Source organism: Lagenorhynchus albirostris, chromosome 4, assembly GCF_949774975.1.
Source record: "Lagenorhynchus albirostris chromosome 4, mLagAlb1.1, whole genome shotgun sequence".
NCBI lineage: Eukaryota > Metazoa > Chordata > Mammalia > Artiodactyla > Delphinidae > Lagenorhynchus > Lagenorhynchus albirostris.
In genome coordinates, this window is record NC_083098.1 from 72,985,284 (window position 1) to 73,009,724 (window position 24,441).

Genomic DNA, 24,441 nt, shown 5'->3' on the forward strand with positions numbered 1-24,441 from the left:
CTATGAGACTAGATATCAATTACAGGAAAAGATCTGTAAAAAATACAAACACATGGAGGCTAAATGATACACTACTTAATAACGAAGTGATCACTGAAGAAATCAAAGAGGAAATAAAAAAATACCTAGAAACAAGTGACAATGGAGACACAACGACCCAAAACCTATGGGATGCAGCAAAAGCAGTTCTAAGAGGGAAGTTTATAGCAATACAATCCTACCTTAAGAAACAGGGGCTTCCCTGGTGGCGCAGTGGCTGAGAGTCTGCCTGCCAATGCAGGGGATGCAGGTTCGTGCCCCGGTCCAGGAGGACCCCACATGCCGTGGAGCGGCTGGGCCTGTGAGCTATGGCTGCTGGGCCTGCGCGTCCGGAGCCTGTGCTCCACAATGGGAGAGGCCACAGCAGTGAGAGGCCCGCATACCGCAAAGAAGAAAAACAAAACAAAACAAAAAGAAACAGGAAACATCTCGAATAAACAACCTAACCTTGCACCTAAAGCAATTAGAGAAAGAAGAACAAAAAAACCCCAAAGTTAGCAGAAGGAAAGAAATCATAAAGATCAGATCAGAAAGAAATGAAAAAGAAATGAAGGAAACGATAGCAAAGATCAATAAAACTAAATGGTGGTTCTTTGAGAAGATAAACAAAATTGATAAACCATTAGCCAGACTCATCAAGAAAAAAAGGGAGAAGACTCAAATCAATAGAATTAGAAATGAAAAAGGGGAAGTAACAACTGACACTACAGAAATACAAAAGATCATGAGAGATTACTACAAGCAACTGTATGCCAATAAAATGGACAACCTGGAAGAAATGGACAAATTATTAGAAAAGCACAACCTGCCAAGACTGAATCAGGAAGAAGTAGAAAATATGAACAGACCAATCACAAGCACTGAAATTGAAACTGTGATTAAAAATCTTCCAACAGACAAAAGCCCAGGACCAGATGGCTTCACAGGCAAATTCTATCAAACATTTAGAGAAGAGCTAACACCTCTCCTTCTCAAACTCTTCCAAAATATAGCAGAGGGAGGAACACTCCCAAATTCATTCTACGAGGCCACCATCACCCTGATACCAAAACCAGACAAGGATGTCACAAAGAAAGAAAACTACAGGCCAATATCACTGATGAACATAGATGCAAAATCCTCAACAAAATACTAGCAAACAGAATCCAACAGCACATTAAAAGGATCATACACCATGATCAAGTGGGGTTTATTCCAGGAATGCAATGATTCTTCAATATACACAAATCAATCAACGTGATACACCATATTAACAAATTGAAGGAGAAAAACTATATGATCATCTCAATAGATGCAGAGAAAGCTTTCGACAAAATTCAACACCCATTTATGATAAAAACCCTGCAGAAAGCAGGCATAGAGGGAACTTTCCTCAACATAATAAAGGCCATATATGACAAACCCACAGCCAACATCATCCTCAATGGTGAAAAACTGAAAGCATTTCCACTAAGATTAGGAACAAGACAAGGTTGCCCACTCTCACTACTCTTATTCAACACAGTTTTGGAAGTTTTAGCCACAGCAGAGAAGGAAAAGAAATAAGAGGAATACAAATCTGAAAAGAAGAAGTAAAGCTGACACTGTTTGCAGATGATATGATACTATACATAGAGAATCCTAAAGGTGCTATCAGAAAACTACTAGAGCTAATCAATGAATTTGGTAAAGTAGCAGGATACAAAATTAATGCACAGAAATCTTTGGCATTCCGATACACTAATGATGAAAAATCTGAAAGTGAAATCAAGAAAACACTCCCATTTACCATTGCAACAAAAGAATAAAATATCTAGGAATAAACCTACCTAAGGAGACAAAAGACCTGTATGCAGAAAATTATAAGACACTGATGAAAGAAATTAAAGATGATACAAATAGATGGAGAGATATACCATGTTCTTGGATTGGAAGAATCAACATTGTGAAAATGACTCTACTACCCAAAGCAATCTACAGATTCAATGCAAACCCTATCAAACTACCACTGGCATTTTTCACAGAACTAGAACAAAAAATTTCACAAGTTGTATGGAAACACAAAAGACCCCGAATAGCCAAAGCAATCTTGAGAACGAAAAACGGAGCTGGAGGAATCAGGCTCCCTGACTTCAGACTATATTACAAAGCTACAGTAATCAAGCCAGTATGGTACTGGCACAAAAACAGAAATATAGATCAATGGAACAGGATAGAAAGCCCAGAGATAAACCCACGCACATATGGTCACCTTATCTTTCATAAAAGGAGGCAGGAATGTACAGTGGAGAAAGGACAGCCTCTTCAATAAGTGGTGCTGGGAAAACTGGACAGCTACATGTAAAAGTATGAGATTAGATCACCCCCTAACACCATACACAAAAATAAACTGAAAATGGATTAAAGACCTGAATGTAAGGTCAGAAACTATCAAGCTCTTAGAGGAAAACATAGGCAGAACACTCTATGACATAGATCACAGCAAGATCCTTTTTGACCCACCTCCCAGAGAAATGGAAATAAAAACAAAAATAAACAAATGGGACCTAACAAAACTTCAAAGCTTTTGCACAGCAAAGGAAACCATAAACAAGACCAGAAGACAACCCTCAGACTGGGAGAAAATATTTGCAAATGAAGCAACTGACAAAGCATTAATCTCCAAAATTTACAAGCAGCTCATGCAGCTTAATAACAAAAAAACAAACAACCCAATCCAAAAATGGGCAGAAGACCTAAATAGACATTTCTCCAAAGAAGATATACAGACTGCCAACAAACACATGACAGAATGCTCAATCTGTCATTAATCATTAGAGAAATGCAAATCAAAACTACAATGAGTTATCATCTTATACCAGTCAGAATGGCCATCATCAAAAAATCTAGAAACAATAAAGGCTGGAAAGGGTGTAGAGAAAAGGGAACACTCTTGCACTGCTGGTGGGAATGTGAATTGGTACAGCCACTATGGAGAACAGTATGGAGGTTCCTTAAAAAACTACAAATAGAACTACCATATGACCCAGCAATCCCACTACTGGGCATATACCCTGAGAAAACCATAATTCAAAAAGAGTCATGTACCAAAATGTTCATTGCAGCTCTATTTACAATAGCCAAGAGATGGAAACAACCTAAGTGTCCATCACTGGATGAATGGATAAAGAAGATGTGGCACATATATACAATGGAATATTACTCAGCCATAAAAAGAAACGAAATTGAACTATTTGTAATGAGGTGGATGGACCTAGAGTCTTTCATACAGAGTGAAGTAAGTCAGAAAGAGAAAGACAAATACCATATGCTAACCCATATGTATGGAATTTAAGAAAAAAAATATACCATGAAGAACCTATGGGTAAGACAGGAATAAAGACACAGACCTACTGGAGAACGGACTGGAGGATATGGGGAGGGGGAAGGGTGAGCTGTGACAGGGAGAGAGAGAGGCATGGACATATATACACTAACAAACGTAAGGTAGATAGCTAGTGGAAAGCAGCCACATGGCACAGGGATATCGGCTCGGTGCTTTGTGACTGCCTGGAGGGGTGGGATAGGGAGGGTGGGAGGGAGGGAGACGCAAGAGGGAAGAGATATGGGAACATATGTATGTGTATAACTGATTCACTTCGTTATAAAGCAGAAACTAACACACCATTTTAAAGCAATTATACCCCAAAAAGATGTTTAAAAAAAAAAAAAGGAATAAAGACACAGACCTACTAGAGAATGGACTTGAGGATATGGGGAGGAGGAAGGGTAAGCTGTGACAAAGCGAGAGAGTGGCATGGACATATATACACTACCAAACTTAAAATAGATAGCTAGTGGGAAGCAGCCGTATAGCACAGGGAGATCAGCTCGGTGCGTTGTGACCACTTAGAGGGGTGGGGTAGGGAGGGTGGGAGGGAGGGAGACGCAAGAGGGAAGAGATATGGAAACATATGTTTATGTATAACTGATTCACTTTGTTATAAAGCAGAAACTAACACACCATTGTAAAGCAATTACACTCCAATAAAGATGTTAAAAAAAAAAAGAATTATGCCCAAGATATTATCCAAGAGATGGGGGAAAAATGAGCAAAACAGCCAAAAAAAAAAAAAAAAGTAAATAAAACAAGGTTTTGCTAAATTCTATGGAATTTTTGAATAATTTTTTTGAACAAATATATGACTATGGTCATTCAGTCCAAGAAGTAACATTAGGAACATTAATGTAAAAACTGTTTCTAGAGGCTTAATTGCAGCATTTTACAAATACCAGGTGAGAATTACAGCAAGAAGTCCTAGGGTAACAAATGGGAAGATCATTTAACCCGGGAAAGAACTCCTCATCCAGGTTTTACCACTATGAGGAACAGGCAAGTCACCTAACTTTTTGGATGTTGATGTCCTCATCTGTAAAATGGAGCCAGGACAAGGCACACGTGCTGTGAGATTAAATGAGATGCTGTAAACAGAAGCCCTTTGTAAGTGATAAAGCACAAAGGATTACTGTTGTTGAAATTTTCCACAACAGTAAAATCCCTAACTTCAGTCAAGGTTTTAAAAGACAGAGAAGTTCTTTGTTAATCGCATAATCTTTTTAATGGGGGAGTTCAAAGTGTCTAATTAAAATTTTATTTTGTGACAATGCTTAAACCTATTCTCTTTCATTCTAAACTCACTGGATGAGGAGAACCACAGCCAGCCCACTCAAGTTCCCCCCCTCTAGGCTCTGGGGAGACGAGCAAGTGTATCCTGGCATCTAATCACTGCTCCTGTAGGTCACTTCTTGGGAGAAAGGACCACTTAGTATCTGTCCTACCCACTGGAAGGAGGTGAGAATCTCAGCATGAGATGATATCTGGTGATATCTATAATCAAAGCATTGGAGGACAGACACTGGGGGATTATCATTGCTATTTCCATTCCCACTGGAGTGGGTTCAGTGAATGCCTTCCTGGTCCTTGCTGACCTCTACCTAGGGAATGGAGACCCCTTTCTAAATCGGTGTCTCCAAAAAAGTGTGTGTGTGTGTGTGTGTGTGTGCCTTCAAGGATGTGCAAGGCAATTCACTGAGAGTGAAGAAAGAAAAGATTAAAATTTCTATTTATCTATTTTAAAATCCAGAAATAATAGAATCGAGCTTTTCTAATACTGAGTACCCAGATGCAGACACCTCACTCAGCCCATGTATCAGAAGGCCGTGTATAACCAATGGTATGTTTAAGGACTCCGGAGGCGGGGAGGGATGGAGATGGCAGAGTAGCAAGATGTAGAGCTCTTACCTCCTGCCACCAACACATGAAAAATACATCTACATGCAGAACACTTTTCATGGAACGCTAGCTGGAAACTGGCAGAAGAACTCCTATCAACCAAAGTTGCAAGAAAGATTTCCACATGACTGGGTAGGATGGACAAAAAGGCATAGGGTTGGGACCCCTGCCCCTGAGAGGGATCTGAAAGGAAGAGAAGGTCGGTATGGGTGGACCCTTGCCCTGGGGAGCCAGCAGGTTGAGCCACAGACTGGGCATCCCAATCCTAGTGTTGTACATGGAAGGAGACAAGTCCCCTCGGCTGCCAGGAGAACCTCTGGGACAGACAGAAGGGCTGGAGAAGCCTAGACTCTACTCGTGAGGAGTGTGCATGCACTGGTTGGTCAACAATCATGGTGGAGAGAACTCTGCACTGGTGGCTGCCACCTTGCTGCACTCCCCAGTCTGAGCTGGGTGAACACCCCAGCCCCACTCACTCCACACCACCGCTTGGCGTGAGACCTGGGCCAACTGGCCCCCTGCGGAAAGACTCAGTCTAGCTACACAGAGACACATTGGGGGCCCTGGGTGTGATCCGGTGGGGTGGTGGTCACTGTCAGTGTGTGCTCAGGCGGCCCCACAGGAGCATGCCGCAGTTTGTCTCCCAGCCTAGCAAGAGCGCCCCACCCACTCCACACTGCAGCTTCGCTCTGGATCTGGGGCAGACAGGTCCTGGGAGAAAACGGCCACAGAGGCAGCCCGTGTTTCTGGTGGCAGCACAGCCATCTCAATTCCTGCAGCCACAACACCCGGGTCCCCAGCCTACTCCACGCCACAGCCTTGCACCAGATCGAGGATGAACACGACAGGGGAAGGGACGTAACCCTGCGCTGCGTCTGAGCAGAACCGTGGACGCCTACAAAGGAGGGGCACAGGTCCTCTGGACGTGTGGGCCTCACTTGCCTCAGCAATCCCCTCCTTTGGGGCAAGGCTTGGTTAAAAAGGACGATAGTGTCTTCCATAAGGCAAGTAACCAAACCAACATCTCTGGGAAACAGCTGTTTTCTCTGCAAAAATCACCCCAACCCTAAACAATTACCTAAATCTTCCCTAAAAAACCTGAGGGGAGAATTTCTCTAAGAAATACAAGTAACTTCCTGGGCTATGAACCACACGTGACCACCTACTCTGCAAAACAGAAAAGAAAAAGTATCAGATGAAGGTTCTTGGGGCCCCAAAGCCAATCCAGGTGATCACCATGCTGCCCCAAACATCCAGCATGAAGAAACACTAGGGGCAGAGGCAGGAGTAACGGTCGCTCTAAAATTTCCGTATCGGAGGGCTTCTCAGTGGCAAGCTGGTGGGGTCAGGATGTATATGTGGGCATTGTGCATTAAATTGAGACAAACTTGATTATGCACACAGAGGCTCCTTAGGGGGGCTGTCCAAAGTCCCCTAACTTCCCACCTGGGTGCCGCTAAGTGCCCGGAGACAGAACACAGACACTGGTCTAGGAAACTCCAGTCTTTGCTGTCACTGCACAGGCCCCTCATAAAGATTAATGACATCTGCATTAACTTGGACCACGTTTCAATTTCCACTGCCAATCGAAAGCGAAATCGGTCTCTGCCAGCACCTCCAACTTATTACTTGGGTAAGTAAGGATCATTAACGGTGTGAACTGCAGACACGCAACAGTCAGTCCACGTTTCCAAAACTGTAAAGAAAAGTAAAGAGCCTCACTATGATCCATGAGTGAGGGCCCCTGGGGAACTGGGCACCAGCCTCTAATTAAAGGAAGTGCTCCAACGCCAGCTCCGGGGGCTACTTCTGGCCCTGGGCACGGACAACAGGCTGGACAGAGGCAGAGAGGTTCTGCAACCTACGGTTACGCACCTTTCCTCCCCGCCTCGGGTGTCGCGGAAGGCTTTTCCTGCCGGGCGGCAGACGGCGCCGGGGAAGCTGGCTTCCTCTCTGTTTCCACCTCTTCCTCCTCATCCCGCTTCTGGTCCTTCCTCTCCTCAGTCGGCGGGGGTGAGGGCGTCCGGGGGCCCCCGTTGTCCCGGCCCTCCTTGCATGGCTCGCCGGGCTCCGGGTCAGGCTTCCCGGCCCGGCGAGCCAACAGCTCCACCAAGTAGGGCCTGCTCAGCTTGGAGATCGGGGAGGACGGCGGAGTCTGGCCCGCGGGCTTGGGAGCCAGGGCTGGCTTCTGGGCCAAGGGCGTTCTGTTTGCTGCCCTGTCCTGCTCTGGAGCCGGGGACACAGGCTGGGCTGCAAGAGGAGAGTGGCTGGGAGGGCTTTCAGCAGAGTCCTTCCAGGGGGCCGGGGCTTGCTTCCTCTCGGTGGGGAGGGACGGGCCATGCTTGAGGGCCGCAGCCTCCGTCTCTCTCTCTCCAGCTGTGCTCCCCGGAGCTGACGGCGCCCCATTGATACTGTCCCCCGTGCTGCTGTGCCTTTTCTTCTTCTTTTGTTCTGTTTGTTGGTCGCAGTGGAAGCGCAAGGAGTAGTTGGTCCTTCTCAATTTTATTCCAAAAGGGGAAGCTTTATCCTCCCCACCTGGCATCACGGGCTCCGGCTTTCCTGCTCCACCTGTGGTCTCGCTGTCCGAAGTGACCACGGGTTCTGCTTGGGCCACTGCTTTCTGTGGAGGGTAAGGAAGGCTTGGAACAAGGAAAGATGGAAGGTCTTTGGCAAATTTGCACCCCTCCGTGGTGTCCGTTGGCTCCTGGTGTGCCCCCGGTTTCTCTGCACTCTTCACGGTCTCTTTAGTATCAGCAGCAGGGAGCTGGGGCCGGGCCTCTTCGCTGGGACCGGGCTGGGATCTTTTTCTAACGCTTTCCGCTTCCGTGTTCTGTTTGGAGATCTCCCCGCCCCCATCAGAGAATTTCTGCCAGGCAGGCTTAATGGAGAACTTTGCATTTACCGGCGGGGTCCTCCGGAGGTTCCCGCGGGAATCACATCGGCCCCTGGGCGTGTGTTCATCACCCGGCCGAGACTGGTCTCTCTCGCCGCGCTGGTCACTCTCTGCGTTCCTCAGGATTCTGGACCGAATGGAAGCCCATTCAGCGAGCGCGGCCGCGCTGCTCGGAGACTCCTGGGAGGGCCTGGTCTTCCCACTGCCTGCCCGGGGGTCGCCTGGGGCTCGGGGTGGGTTCTCCAGGGCGGGGACATCCACGTGCTTCTTTTCTTCTGACAAGCCCAGGAGGGACTTGCACGCCGTGTCCTTGATCTGGCTCAGGTTGACGGCCGGGCCGCAGAGCTGGGCTCCCGTGACCAGAATGGCCGTGTGTGGGATGCTCAGGGACGAGGGCAGGGCGTGGGAGGCCGGGCTGGCTTTGGGGGCCTTGGGCTCTTGGGGACCAGAGGCGAGCCCCTCATCTTTCATGGGCTTCACGGGGCTCAGATTGACTTTGGGGAAGAGAATTTGTTTCCCTCCGGATGACACCTGGAAAGTGTAGGGTCTGGGCATGGTCTGCCTCTCATCTACCTCCTGCCATCTGAGCTCCTCCACCCTTCTGTCTGTTTCTGGAGCGGCAGCTTCTTTCTTCTCTCCTGGAGCCAACGCCTCTTCCACCTGGGCCTCTTGTTTCTGGGGCAGCTCTGCGTTGGTTTCTTCCCTCTTTTCCCGCCATCCACAAGGTTGCTCCCCGGGAACATCCCCCTGCTTTCCGGCCTGCTCGCCTGATGGCTCGGTGGCCTCTGGGCTCTGCTTCACCCAAACACTCGGCTCCTCAGAGTTTTCTCTTGGCTTCTCGGGTGTCAGATGTTCTTGTTCTGCTTTCTCTGCAGTGTCGCTCTGAAGTGGGCTCCTCAAGCCCCGTTTGTGGTCCAGCAGCGGCTGATTCTCCTCTTCCACTCTCGGTGCTTCCTGAAGCTTCTCTTCCGCTTCCGGCCTCCTCTTCGCCTCCGCGTCCTCCTGCCGTCTCTGCGCCTCCAGCTCTTCCTGCCTTCTGAGCTCCTGCACCCGTTTTTCCTCCGCCTCCTCTGCCGCCTCCGCCTCCTCCTCCCGCCGCCTCCGCGCCTCCTCCTCCCGCCGCCTCCGCGCCTCCAGCTCCTGCCGCCTCTCCTCCTCTTCCCGCCGCTGCTTTTCGGCCGCCCGCCGCCCCTGCTCCTCCAGCCTTCTGAGTTCCTCCAATGCTCTCTCCTCCTCTTCCCGCCGCAGCTTCTCGGCCTCCTGCCGGCTCCGCGCCTCCAGCTCCTCCTGCTGCGCGCGTCTCTCCAGGCGCCGCGCCTCTTCCTGCAGGCGACCCGGCTCCTCGGCTCCCAGGCGCCCTTCTTCGTCTTGCTCCCTCCGAGCTGGGCCTCGGCAGCCTGGCTCTTCCGGACTCTGCGCCTCCTCTTCACGCTGCCTCTTTGCTGCCTCTAGCTGGACTCCTTCCTCCTCTTCCTCCCCTTCCTCCTCCAAGAGCTCCTCCTGCCTTCTTTTCTCCTCCCAAAGCCTCCTCTCCAGGGCCTGGAGCCTCTGCTCTTCCAGGCGTCGCCTCTCTGCCGCTTCGGCCTTTTGCCGTTTGCACTTGGCCTCAAGTTCTTGCCAGTATTCTTCTTGGCGTCGCTTCTCTTCCTCCGAGTCCAGCGCCTCTGGCTCCTCTTCATGCCAGATTGGCTTGTCTTCTCCAGGGTGCCCATTCTGGTCTAGGGACAGCTGATGCGGGAAGCCACCTTGCTCGTTCTGTCGATCCTAACATTGGTAAGGGAAACAGAATTAGCTTTCCTTGTGCACAGGCTACCATTACAATCCTACTCACAATGTGGGTGGCCCTCCTAATCTCAAAAGTAGGGGCAATGTTCCCCTCTCTATGCAGAGACAGGTAACCTCGGGTATCCCTCACACCAAGAGTAAACTGGGGGTGGGGAAAAGAATTTCATCTTTGTGTTTCCTCTCTACATGTCATCCTCAAATTCTTTTTTTTTTTTAATACACATGAATAATCATAGGAAAACTGGTAGTCCAGCATTAGAAAGGGGAGGAAAAATGAAATTTGTGCTTCATCAATGTCCCCTGAAACTTGTGACTGAGAAGTCTCCTCTAATCAAACTGAAGAAGCTTTGGCTAAGCCGTGGCACAGGAAAGTGGGCCACCCGTCTGTTGCAAAGCACACAGTGTCCGGAGCCCCTCGGAAGGCAGCCTCTCTCTCTGAGGTCCACCAGCCACCGGCGGGCAACACGTCAGAAAGGGTGGTGGAAAGGAAATGGGCCCCTTCACCCTTGTGCCTGAGACACAGCCATCCCTGACGGGGACAGACCGAGCTCCTTCCATAGGCCCCTCAACGGCACCATCCTGCTCGGCAACATTAATGCCCAGCCAGCAAGGGTGTCTACCGGGCCATACGTACCCCGACAAGTCGCCTGTGCTTCCTTGACACCCTCTGGTTTTTTGGCTTAATGGACAGTTTGTGCTTGGCGGCACTGTTGTCCAGGCGGGCGATGGCCAGGGGGATGGCATCTAGGTTGACACTTTCGATGGTGCCGGCAGAGGAGAAGTGCCTTTTTGGCCGAGACGTTTTAACTGGAGCAGCCTATGGTGGAGATTGAAATGTGAAGTCAGTCCGGATCAGAGAACAACCTGCAAGGAATCCCGGCATGGCGGCACTGGTTGGAGCTCGCACCTTGCCCAACCTGGCCCAGGAGATGCTGGCATGCGGGCAGGGCTCGTGGGCACAGTGAAGTGAACACTGCTTTTAGAATCAAAAGACGTTGAGTATTTGTTTTGCCAGTGATAATCTGTTATTAACTTGTAAAGGTCATTTAATCTTTCGGGGACTAATTTTCCTACTCTGAATGGTACGGGGGTTAGATTAGACCAGGTGTCAGTAAGACACAGGCGAGGTGGGCCAGTCCTGCCTGAAGACTGTTCGGCTGAATAACGTTTTCCTGGTACAGAGCCACACCACTGCCCTTGGCTGCCTTTGCGCTGAAAGGAAGAGCAGAACAAAGTAGAGTCTGGTAGTTGCAACTTATGGCCACGAGGCCTAAAATAAGTAGTAGTTTGCTAAGCGCTGGACTAGCTCATCTCTATGCTAAGAATTCTGTAATTCTAAGAGCCTTCTACACAGACATGGTGTGTACATACCTCAGCTCCTACTTTAGCCTCCTCAAACAGGGAATGTGTCTTTCTGGCCTTTGTATCAATCCTCTTTAATGCCCAAGTAGCAAATCTCATTTGGTAAGTGCTCAATAAATATTTGCTAAAAGAATGAAGGAACAATAAAGTATAATAACCTCTCTGCCTAGGGCATAAAATTTCTAATCAGCAAAAATGTTTTAGCACGATCATGCCAAAGTCACCGAGCACTGGTGCACTGGAAGTGAAAAGGAGGAGGCCTGGGTGAGAAGGTGAAGGGCAGAAATGGGCTACACACGGGGGAAAGGCAATTCTGCAGAGGATGAGCCGCAGAACTGCTTGCGGCTCTGTCGTACAGGTGTGGCCACTTACAAAGCGCAACCTCAGACCAACCGTATGCATTTAGTTAGGTCAGAGAGACGCAGGCTCACAGTCCACGCTGAATCAGATGGTAAGGAGCCACGCCTGTAACTTCAGAGTATTCACAGGCAAGCAGCGAGGCAAGGGCTCCTGGCCACAGCACGCCACCGCACAGCAGAGGGCGCTCACGGCCCTAACTGCCTTCTCCAGCAGCTGAGATACAGGCTCAGCATCAGCGGAGGCCAGGGTTCCCCTGTTTTGACTGTGTCCGTGCACAGCAAGGGCAGAGTCAATGGGGTTGAGCTGGTGGCTTTGCTTTTTGCAATTATCTTCCATATTTATGCACAAAGATAAAGGAGCCAGCTAGCTCCAAGAGCAAAACGAACGCTCAGTAAATACTAATTTATGACAAGAAGCACGGAAGTAAGGAAAAATAATCCCAGCCTTTGGTCTCCTAAGCTTTTATTTATTTATGGTTCTCTTTATAATAGGTGTCAAATTCTAAACTACTGTTGAAGAGAGATGAATTAAACATTTATTTCCATCCCCTAATGGATGTGTGAGTAAGAGGAGTTAAAGCCAAATGTGATAGACTGAAGACGCAGATAAAGCATTTCAAGCTGAGATTTAATGCCATGTTTCGTCTCTAGTTATTCAAGCTGGGCCTCTTCATCTGGGTGGTGGAACTGTCTTGAGTCATCCCCTTCAGAAGACTCAGAGACATGCCCTGTTCTCACCGTACTGTCTGCCAGACCCCGGGAAGACCCCTGGACCCGTGTGCAGGTGAAAGGTCCTCATGCGAGCGGACTGGCCTCTGTAGAAGTGGCGCACGTGATCTCCACAGGGCTCCCTAGGCTCCTGCAGGTAACGTCCCAGGTTTCAGTGGAATGTGTGTAAGTTAAAAACCAAAAATACACACAAGTAGAGAAATGCTAAGGTCTTTTGGGGGGCATCTCTAAATAGAAGGAGACTTTTCCTTACACACTCTTTACGTTCAGGTGTTTTTGAATGTTTTTTTCAATGGCTTACCGGTGTCTTAAAATACACGATACACCTAGGAAAACTACCAACACCTGAGACCCCAAACACAGGCGTGGCGGGAGTGTGGCTCTTTTTCAGAGCAGGGTTCAGTTCCAGCAGTTACATCACCATAGAAACAGATGCTCCAACATCTACCACTGGTTGCATTTTGAAGGAATTTAAAGTAATGGACAAAGGTAGCATTTATGAATGGGAAAATGAGGCAGCAGATCGCCCAACAAAAGGAAGAATGGAAGTTAAAGTAAGGAAGCTGCATACACAAGTTCAAATCATACTACCTTCTCTTCCATCTCACTTCCGGCTCCAGGCAGATTCAGAGGACCCGGAGAACTTGGCGTCTCACTGGACTGGAACAGTAGAGAGAGTGCTCAAGTCAAACGCCAGCACAGGAAGTCCTGGGCAGACAACCAGACAGTGTCTGTGCAGGCAAGGGCCACCCCCTCCTCCACGCAGGGGCGCAGCTGGCTGCAGAGAGCCGGCAGGTTCACGGCGGGGACTCTGCTAATGTCCGGACTCCACCAGGGCTCCCGGGGCACGGTGTGTGCTCCCCTCTCCCCCGAGTTCAACACATCTCCCATCTGGGCGGTCTCCAACCTCAGTCCTTGATGTGTGTCCCCACTGATGGGAGAATCTCAGGTGCTGCCCTGCTGCCACCCGACCTGGGAAGCAGGGCCCCAACTTCAGAGCTCTCGGCTTTGCTGGCTGCCTTCCACCCCATGAAAAGGAAAGAAGGGCCCTTCCAGGGGCACACAGGGGCTGGGCTGAGGAAGTGGATGACCAGAGGAGGCAAGAAAACTTGGAAGGAAGGGAGGAAGGGAGGGAGGAAGGAAGGAGAAGAAAAAGGCTGATGATTCACCTCCCAGTCGCCCTGCCTGCCCTGGGTACATGCACATCACGTCATCGGCACCAGCTATACCTTCCGTCTTGTATCGCCCATATTTACAAAAGGGTCTCATTGGGGGCTTCCCTGGTGGCGCAGTGGTTGGGAGTCCGCCTGCCGGTGCAGGGGACGCGGGTTCATGCCCCGGTCCGGGAAGATCCCACATGCCGCGGAGCGGCTGGGCCCGTGAGCCATGGCCGCTGAGCCTGCGCGTCCGGGGCCTGTGCTCCGCAGCGGGAGAGGCCACAACAGTGAGAGGCCCGCGTACCGCAAAAAAAAAAAAAAAAAAAAAAGGGTCTCATTGTCTCTTACAGAGCCATAACATCAGCTTGCCCTACCTCAGTCCCTTTTCTGTACCACACTTAGAAACACCTTTAGAAAACACAAATCAGATTATCACTGCCCTGCTTAAAACTACTCAGAGGTTTCCTATTACTTTTCGAACAAAATTCACCCCTTCTCCTGTGGTCTACATGATCCAGCCTCTATACTGTGCTCTACCTACCCTTTGCCCTCGTCCCCACTGGCCTGCTTTCTGTTCCTCCTTCAGGACAAGCTCAGTCCCACCTCTGGGCCTCTGTACTTGCTCTCCCTTCTTCCTAAAACACCCTTTACCCCTCCGGTTCTGCTCATGGCTATTCTGACCTCCTTATCTAAAGAAGCAGCCTCTCTCCAACCATATTACTCACTTTTCCATCACCCTGTTTTATTTTCTGTGCAGCATTTTTATTAATCCGAAATTATGATATGTATCTATTTGTTGACTTGTTTGTCGTCTGACTCTCCTCTCATTAGAATGTAAACGACACGGAAGCAGCCCCTTGTCTAATCTGACCCATCTCTGCGATGCCCACAGCTGGGGGAGCACCTGCTGAACGAATGACCCTCCTTCTCCCCCAGGCCACAGTGCCCTGCACTTATTACATCTTCAGTAACAGGGAAGACATTTGCTTTGGTCCATAGGAAATCCCTGAATCAAGGCTGATGACCCACACTGCTGCCCAGCACTCAAGAGGCTGGAGAGAGCATTGCTGGACCAGTGGGAGAGATGGGCCCCACGCCTGCTTCACCACCACCCACAACTGTGGGCGCCAGGAGTCATCAGGGCAAGGGCCAGGGCCAGGCAGAGATGGGCAACAGAGGAGATTGTCCACCTTTTCTTTCCTTCCTTTGCTCTACACGTCACTTATCTTTTGTTCTACTCTGATGACATGTTAGCTGATAACAAGCACAACTTCTTCCAGGGGCATCTTAATAACACCCAATGTCATTTCAGGCACCATGGTAGGCACAGCACAGAGAATACTTTCTTTTAAGCATGGGAAGACTCGGAGCCTCAGCTAGAGAACAGTTTATCTAGCTACTGGTAGGACTTTTCTTCCTTTTCCTGTAAGAGGCCTGAGGGTGTCCCTTCTGCTGCTAGAGGGACTCTCATTTCAGGATATGCTCAGAGTGTTTCTTTCAAAGTGTCAAGAGACCAAATTTAGATAGGACAGTGCTGGACCAGTGTGACTTTCTTTCCACACTAAGTAGACTTCAAGCGGGTCTGTTTGATATGTTCTGTCTTATTGAGCACCTACTTCTTTCCTCATTTCCCTTTATATTAGTCCAATTTGACAAGTAATCATTCAGTGCAAGTAAGCAGTAACGATGTCCTGGGGAGACAGAGACACGTAAGATCCAGTCTGTCCTCAAGGAACTCAACGTTTAGCGATGCAGAGAAAATAGTTACGTGGACACAGATGCAGACGGAGTACAGATGTGTAAGAAGCACTAAGGATGACAGTGAAGGCACAGAGGAGATAGTGCAGCTTGGAGGTGAAGCCAGGCAAGGCTCCCAGAAGAGGTGGGTCAGCCCGGGTCTCCGGGAGTAAGTGGAAGACACTGGGAAGAGCTGGGGCAAGGGGCACGTCTCCCCTGCCTCCCCCTCTTCCAAGCTGGCCCCCCTGCAGATCAATGCACTGGCCCGGGAAGTGCCCTCCAGCCCTGGGCTACTCATCAGGAAAGCTTCTCCCACCTTATTCCCTACATTGCAGAGCCCAGGGTTACTGATGCCCCTGCCCAGCACCCTCCTGGGCTTATTAGCAATCAAGTCATTCCCTGGAGGAGCCTTACTTTGTTCTCGGTGTCTGAGAGGATGACGTCTTGCTGAGTCACAATTTCCATGGGACTGGTCAGGACCGGATCCTCTTCCAAGCGAGCCTCGCCACTGTCTGCCTTCTTCATGGGAATGGCATTGGGTGGTGGCTGCCCAAACTTGATGTTCTTACCCAACTGTCGCTGGAGAGAAACAAAAGAAAGACATTCTGAAGCAGTGAAGCGGTTCACAATAACCACAGCCAGATTCCCCATAGCTAGCAGGCACTGAGGCATATTCTGTACACGACTAGTTTCCAGACTAGACACCATGCCAGTAAACCCTGATGCAGTCCTGTAATAACTGAATCTGTTTCCTGGTATTTCTTTCCCACCTTCGAACCGTGAGCTTTTTCATCCAGCCACCTCTTTCATGGAGATGCCAACATTTCCAGGGGGGCAGAGAGACCGTATTTCTGATCCAAAAGTTGGGCATGACAAAAATTTTTTGATTAACCTATAAGTTTATTTATATAAAAGTCTTTTAAAGGTACAAAAATTGGATAGAAAATAGTTTCATGAAATGCAAAAACCACTGGGGGAAATCAAGACCCTTGTGGTTGCACAAAGAAGGGAACCCTTCAGCCCTTTTGGACATATCTCCCCTTGAATATTTAGGTTTCATCTACCTTCCTCACCAGCCCCTAGCTTGAACATCCTGTTCGGGTTACAGTGGGTACCACTGCCAAATGGAAGAAGACCCCAGGGCCCACAAGTCTTTCCATGATTGATGCTGAGTTCACGGAAAAGGTGGAAGCAATCTTGTCCTGCCAATAGGACGGCCTCTTCGCCTTGCTGCAGCTACCCACTGTGCCCTACCGGCCAGAAGGAACCAAGTGGGTAAGGGACAGAGAAGGAGGCCAGAGGAAGGGCCAAAGAGGGACTGATCACTGGTGGGAGGGAGCTGAATGGATGGGGAGAAGGAGGGAAAAACAGGGGATAGAAATTAGGAAGATAAATAGTATTCAGAATTAGAGAAAAGCCAGATTAAAAAAAGGAATTTTATTCCCTGAAGAAAAATATATAAACATAATAGTTTTTAATAAGAGACAAAATATTTAATGGGCTAGATATATTAGATAGAAAATATTTAATGGGTTGAGAAAGTGAATGACAGGAAGGAAAAGAGGTAAGCCGTGGTCATCTGAAAGACTACTGTACTGAATCGAACATATTGTACAAACTACTGCCTTTATCTACATCAGGGATTCTCAAGCTCGGCGCTACTGACATTTGAGGCCAGATAATTCTTTGTTGTGGGAGCTGTCCCATGCACTGTAGGACATTTAGCATCACCCCAGGACAGCAGATGCTAGTAGCAACCCCTCTTCAACCTGTTTAGACAACCAAAAATGCCTCCAGGCTTTGTCCAATGTCCCCTGGGGGCTAAAGTCGCCTCCGGCTGAGAATTACTGCTCTAGATCTAGGTACTTGGGTTTCACAGTCTTTTTATGCTTCAAGGGGAAAAAAAAATAGAGACTACATTATCGGATATTTATCTCTAACGTGGCCAATATTTAATCCCACAAAGCTGCAAAAAGCCTTAGCAATCACATTATCCAACCCCCTCACTTTACAAAAAAAGTCAGAAGTCCAGTGGGGAGAGGTGACTGGCTCAAGCTTATGGAAAGAATGAGTGGCCCCAAAGGGATTTGAATCCATGTCTTCTTCCACATTCAGTGTTATTTTCATTGCACTCCACTGGTTCTCATAAATTTAACATCACACTTCCTTCTTCTTTCAGGGGCAGAAAGAAAGAGAGGATGCAGCATTTTTTACTACCTCACTGAAGTTCCCCAGCAGAGGGCTCTCTCGAGGGAAATATTCCCCTTCTCTCTCTGAACTCCAGGATATCAAATCCACCCACCTTCACTCAGCTCCCCCTCGGCCTTGCATCGTGGATGGTGAGATTTGCAGAGACATGAAAGAGATGAGCCCCAGGCCCCCCTCCCCACATCCCGGGGGGCACGCACCCCAGCATGCCAAGTCAGGAGCACAGAGAGACAAGGACTCGTATTTGATCTGCTGGTATCTCAGCCTGAGCCTGGCTCCCCTGGCACCCCAGGGAGGGAGCACACATCAAAAGCCCGAGTTCAGCCAGTGAAGTACAGCTCGAGCAGCCTAAAAGGGTTTCGGGGAGGAGAAGGCTGAAAAATTGTATCTTCTAAAAACAAGTTTAGCAGGAAGCGGCAGTTAGTATCTACTCTAAGCAGATCAATAAGCAGGCACAGTTAGAACAGCCGATGGCGTCAGACGAGAGGACACGGTGTAACAAAGCCACAGGCCCGTCTCACTTGCTACCCTGTGGGAGAGGGACACGGACGTGGGCAGAAGTGGCCGGAGGAGTTCCAGCATCCTAGTGACAGCCTGAGCAGGGATTCATTCTGGGACTCCCAGCCCAGCCTTTGGTTGACCAGTTATCCCTTCTCTAGGAGTGCTGGCCAAGAGCTGGAAACTTCCCAATCACCTTAGATGGAGACCCCCTGCTGTCAGGGTGTACCATCTACCAATGCTCTTGAATGTCTAAGATGAGGGTATGTTCAGAAAAGAGTAGGCTTAATACCCTAAATGCCCTTTAGTTAGGATTTCTGCCACCATCACAGAAAAGAATGAATATGCTGATATTATTCTTCATTAGGGCACTTTTTAGAACACTGACGTTGGTCCACCGTGATGCTTAGGTTAAAAAAAAAGAAAGAAAGAATATGGCCAAATGTAATCCTAGTCTGGATTGAAATAAACTCCAAAGATGGGATGGGTATCATGGCTGCCAATGGAAAATGAAAGAGAAAATGGGAGAAAATAGTAGATGCAATAGGAACAGGTGAAATAAGGTACATGGGACAAAGCTGGGAAATGGAGAGAGTGATATTAAGAAATGAAGTAGAGAGTTAAAGAAAGAGGCAACTTGAGAGGAGGGTGCAGGGGGCAGAGAAGAGGCACAGGGAGAAGCTGCAGCCTTGGTGGCAGGGACAACAGCTGAAGGGAGCGGGGTCGGGGTCGGGGTCGGGAAGGTGGGTGGGAAAGAAGGAAGAGGAAGAGGGAGGGAGGGAGAATGTGTGTGTATACCAGAGGGTTGATTTATGTCACAGATATGGGCATCCTGGCAAAAGAAACACAATGCTGTTGCCTTTGAGAATAACGATGAGCATCTCCATAAAACAGCTGGATTTAAAATCCCTCTAGAGAAAACAAGTTCGGGCTGCTGGCTAGGGAGCTTGAGAGGAGGGCGTGGGATGGAGGAGGGGAGGACCCAAGTCATGAAAGAAATAGGGCTTCCCTGGTGGCGCAGTGGTTGAGAGTCCGCCTGCCGATGCAGGGGACGCGGGTTCGTGCCCCAGTCCGGGAGGATCCCACATGCCGCGGAGCGGCTGGGCCCGTGAGCCATGGCCGCTGAGCCTGCGCGTCCGGAGCCTGTGCTCCGCAACGGGAGAGGCCACAACAGTGAGGGGCCCGCGTACCGCAAAAAAAAAAAAAAAAAGAAATGACGGCCATCGTCTAGGGAGAGGGCTCCAGCCTCTCTGTGCAGACAAAGGGCTGTCTTCACAGACACACCCTGCAGTGGTTGGGAACGAGACAGTGGAACAGGCCAGGCCAGGGCTGAAGGTCCAGGGCCATGGTGAATGAGCCTTGGGCTCTCGAGGCCAAGGCCCTTGCACCTGCCCTGTGGGGTTCCTACTCCAAATGCTTCCTTCAGCTGACTCGAAGGAGACTGGGCTGTTGGACACTTTGTGTGATTTACTGACAACTAAAAGGTGACTGCTGAAACCTATCTGGCAATCTCAGGTGTCGAGTGAATTGAATATGGGGATAAATGTGGCTTTTTGGTGACTTTTATTCTGCCCACCTTTCAGGCATTGTCATGGGAAGAACTGTGATATAAGCAATCACTGAAAACCAGTCTGTTGAGATGAGCTTGCCCTTAAGTTTTCAGGAAAATAAACTATTACCACTCCCTCCATATATAGATATATATTTTTTACATACTCATGGATTCTTTATATGTACTGAGATAATAGCCAGAGGGGAGAGTGGAACCGCTGTGCCTAAACTGAGTCCATGTTACTTGTGGCTATGAATGGAGTTACTGTTAGACTGGAATGTGAGCTAAAAGGGGTGATATTTTATTCACTCAAACGGGGCCATTTTGTTGTAATATGGAATGTTGGAGAATGATGTTATAGGAATGCACATCCATATTTATGAGGCTTTTCTCCTATGGTGTGGAAATTCCAAGCCCATCATATTCTGCAGCTCTCACACTGCCAGTTTAGATTTCCCCAGACTTTTCACAGCCATCCTTCAGACCACGTCTGTAAGAACAAGGCAGAAGAAGAATAAAGTTGCTGTCCTCTTGAGCGAACTACGTATACTCCCATAGTTAAAATGAATTTAAAAGAACAAGCAAAATCAAAAGCACACAGATTTAAAGACGTTTGCTCTGTGCACAAGTGGCTAAGAGCAGCTATTTATTCTTTGTGTCCTCGACAGCTGCATGAGGTGCCCAAATCCTCAAAGGTAAGACACTTTGGCATTTTTTAAAGTGAAATCCAGCTCAGCAGGAGATAGCAGCTACTGAATATGGAGGTTTTCCCTCCTGAGCTAAACAGTCTGTGGACTAATAGACTAAGCATTTTCTGACAAAGATCTGGTATAATTCTAAAAAATCACTTGCAGGCTTAGACTGTGATGTTCCTGAGTCTTATCATCGATAGGTGCATACACACTTCACAGCCTGGTTTGATCTGAAATAAACAGCCACCTCCCTATCTGTGCTCTGGGCAGCTGGAGGGAACATCAAGGTCACTGTGGTCCAAAGGCAGTGAAGTGCAAAGCTTACAAAGCCACTCTGTGCTACAGCAGGTGAACAGTGATTCTGTATAAATGGCAGATTTTAATAACTGGAGGGGCCCTTCACATCATCCATCACATGCATCCTCCTATTTTTCAGATAGGGCACATGAAGGTCAGAGAGGTTAAAGGACCTGCTCCAAGGCTGCACAGCTAGGTGGTGGCAGAGGCCTGCCGGGGGCTTTTTATTTCACCCACTGGCCATAGAACAACCGGCTGTTATGGATAGGGTCCTCAAAAAGGGCAGCACTGTTGTTTCTGTCCCTGTAACTGTCCTATATATTAAAATCTGTTCTCACTCTGCACATGAATTATTTTTATACTCAGGGGAAAAAAGTAATTTTTCTTTTAAAGGTTCAGTTGCTTGCCACAGAAATTTTGGCAGGTGGTAGATTCACTTTGTTCAGAGAAGATGTTCAGAAAAGAGCAGGCTTATTTACGCTGTATTCAGTCATTCTGTACTCAGCATCAGCAGACAGATACTAACCATCACGGGTGCAACACAGGACAGTTCTGGCTGAGATGACTACGTGTGGACACTAGGGGGCAACCTTTCCAAGTGCAGTCATTACAGGCGTGGCTCCGGTTTCCAAGGACTAGGAAGTTTCTTAAGCCAGAGAAAAATGGCATTTTTTTTTTTAAATGACATTCCAGTAGAAATCTCATTTCAAAAGAATGTCTTAATAATGGTGGCAAATCAGCTTGCTAGGACATTTACTGTCAAATAGGTGTTAGCCATTAGTTCTCTCTTTTTAAAATAAACATACACACATACACAAGGACAATTTCAGACATAAAAAACATACATGCCTCTGACGTAACTAAACACCCTCATTCCATGCTGGAGTCTACGAGGGGGCGGTCTTTTATGCTGCTGACTAAGCATCAATACCAGCATAACGTTTTTATGGAAAAATGCAAAGCATTCATGCAAGTTAATAAAGTTAACTACTATTTCTACAACTTACCAGGAACATACTGCTTAGTCGACTGAAAAATAAAGCACAGTCTTTTGGGGGTGATACAGTTATATCTTATGTCACTCCAAAAATCACATTTGCTATGATACTGGTCCCCATTTCCCTCTTCGAAGAGCAAAAGTCTCTTATTTTATTGTTTAAAAACATAACTTTAGAGCTGTAAGGAAGCTCGTGAATCCATGCAGCAGAAGCAAAATTAGGCAGACCTTGTATGAGTAGATAATGTCCAAAGGAGAGCACTCCAATTAGACAGCTATTCTGCTTCACTCACATTTCTTCTCCTGTTTTATCAGAATTGTTGCTTCAGGGAAGTTAGTTGTTCTACATTTTATTAGTTATGAGATCAGATTCTTTAAACTTATGGCTTACATCATTAAGACAACCAACTGGCATTCACATATTTCTATTGAGTTTCTGTATATTCAATACTGAGGAATTATCTATTTTTTACAACTCCAAATCCACTTCTTGGAGTGGCAGTGGCAGGTGGTGTGACATTACAAAGCTGATACCATTTAAGACGACAGACTATTATCTAATTTTTAAAGAACTCCTTGAAAGCCCTTGTAAAATACAGTTGTTTTGTAGACTGAAATCTGTAAGTCATTCCCCTTAGAAAGGGAGTATTATGAGGGTTCATTACTTCGTAGCAATAATATTCCAGGAAATAAAAGACTTCAAGAAGGAAAGGTAAGGAGGAAGGGGATCGAGGTTTTCTTTGGCCGTCACACCCTTCCCCCTTCTCCAGCTTATGAAAAGACACAGCTGACTTTTTCTTCTGAGTCTATAAAACGTGTGGCAGTACAACCAGCAAGAACCAGAACGGGGGAGCTAGTTAGGAAAGCTGAAACTTGAAGGAATGCCTAGTTTAGTTCTGAGGGCAGGACTATGGCCTTGGGCAGGGGTGTGGTAGGTACAAAGATCTAGGCAAGTTTGGGTGTGGTTTCAGGGTGTTGGCTATTTCCCACCTCACCATATGCTATATTCAGCTGAGTGTGTGTGGAATATGTAACCAAACAGAGATCACAAAATACATAGCTAATAACCAGTAGAAACAAGAATATTTCAAGAAAATAGAAAAATTTGAGTGTCAGTAGCTATTCAAGCCAGCTGTCCCCTTTATTTTTTATGTTTTTGCTGGTTCATTCACTCATTCATTTATTGGTTCATTCGTTGTTGTAGACTTAGATGGAAACCAGCAGACCAGAGCCCCCTGTTCATCGTCTGCGTTGCCTCCAAGCACCCCCAGCTCAGAGAAGTGCTTGCTTATGCACTTCTGTCGGGTGAGTGAATTCTACTGAGCACTCGGGCAAACTTACTTGGTCAGATCCCAGGGGTCTTTGCTCCCCTTGCTTTTCCTGGACTCCCCGTTATTTCAATCTCATTTAGTGAAAAATTATTTTATTATATTTTCATTCTTAAGGAGTTACCATCGGAGTCAATTTTATGTAGGAAAACTGCCCACTCTGCAGTGTGAACAGGAGCGAAGCTGAAGAGCTTCACAGCACCCCTCTGAGACAGGGTGGCTCAGGGCAGCCAGATTTGCAAACACAACAGAATAATAAAGAGTCTCACCATTCACTGTCCAAGTATGGAGACTTGGAATGGGAACACTTGCTGTGCATACCCTCAGCTGGCAGTCAACCCTGTGCTCGGGGATTATGGCCAACACTTAATGGTCAGGAGCTCTTTCCTCTCACCCAAGTTCTGCAGCCTCTCTAGGGTACTTGTCCTCATTAAGTCCAGTTAAAAATGAGGGAACAACTTGAGAGAAAAGGAGAGGGGGTGTTATGTAGGTGGGTACAACGGTGATAGTGAACCTCTCACAGGTGGACAGAAGCTTCCAGAAAACTGAGTGAGGTTTGAGAAAACAAACATTCTCCCCAGGAGCTATCCCCTGGACTCCCAATCCACTACTCAAGGCCAAGTTAGGAACTTTCCCCACTTCCCTCCATAGCCGGGCCCCTTCCCTATGGCTCTGACCTTCCAATCTCAAGCTGTCTTACCTGAAGAGTTTTGACTTTGCCCAGGATGTTGTCCTGTGACATTGCTTGAACTGTCTGCTCACTTTCTGCTCCCCCATCAGGGATAAAAATACTGTCATGGGAAAACGCCCGGGTTCCCACAGAATAGTTGAAGGACCTGGAATGCAAATCATGTGCTTCATTTTATTAGGATGATAAGATTCCTTTTGGCAATTCAATTTCCTTTTCTTCCTGATTTAGGGGACTCCACCCACATCCCCGGTCTCATTCAGAAAGCACTTCCAGCATGGTGTCCTTTTCTGTGAGAGGTCAGCCAAGTAGCTGGGTAGACAGAAGGGTCCCACTGGAATAAGGGAGCATGTCTCCAACACAACAATGTTTCAGAGCCACTCAGTGGGAGAACTCAGACTGCTACTTGTTTGTAGAGAACCCAGGACAGAAGGCACTGCAGAAATGTTAACTGTAGGAGCCTTTCTCCTGATGAGCTGTCACTATCAGTTTTAGCCCAGTAAAGTCTTGTCAACAAGTAGTTTTTAAGTAACATGCAGATCTAGAAGTAAGAGGCAAGAGTTTCTTTCTTTCAGATTGCAATCAAATTGGAAGAAAGATATATACATCTAAAACAAAGACTTGATGAGGGCTGGAATTGCTATAGGGACTACAGGAATAAAGAGTCTCTCTGTCGAGACTCTAGGAATTCAGAGAAGAGGAGGGGAAATGTGTGTTAAGGAGATTCTAATGGGTGTCATGCATTGGATGGCTTATAGGTGGTAGGTACCCAACAATAAACACTTTTCAGTTGAAAGGTTGGACTTCAAGGAAATCTGGACTTCTGACTGTGAGGTATAGGCCAGGTGAACTGCAGCAAGAGGAAGCAG

At 47.7% G+C, this 24,441-nt stretch overlaps 1 protein-coding gene across 3 annotated transcripts in view; it reads right to left on the reverse strand.

Moving 5' to 3' along the window:
* The window catches only part of CRACD (capping protein inhibiting regulator of actin dynamics), a 35,704-nt gene extending 12,006 nt beyond the window's left edge, over nucleotides 1–23,698 (reverse strand). Inside the window, exons 1-7 of one of the 3 annotated variants that reach the window (XM_060148119.1) lie at nucleotides 23,585–23,661; nucleotides 21,567–21,588; nucleotides 15,727–15,891; nucleotides 13,010–13,078; nucleotides 10,603–10,785; nucleotides 9,577–9,947; nucleotides 7,166–9,471 (exon numbers count right to left, since the gene is read on the reverse strand). In XM_060148119.1, coding sequence (XP_060004102.1) covers nucleotides 7,166–9,471; nucleotides 9,577–9,947; nucleotides 10,603–10,785; nucleotides 13,010–13,078; nucleotides 15,727–15,891; nucleotides 21,567–21,588; nucleotides 23,585–23,661 — 3,193 coding nt within the window. Of the gene's footprint in view, nucleotides 1–7,165; nucleotides 9,948–10,602; nucleotides 10,786–13,009; nucleotides 13,079–15,726; nucleotides 15,892–21,566; nucleotides 21,589–23,584 lie in introns of all 3 variants that reach the window. The other 2 variants (XM_060148120.1, XM_060148118.1) reach the window with 2 other exon arrangements.
* Nucleotides 23,699–24,441: the final 743 nt, after the last annotated feature.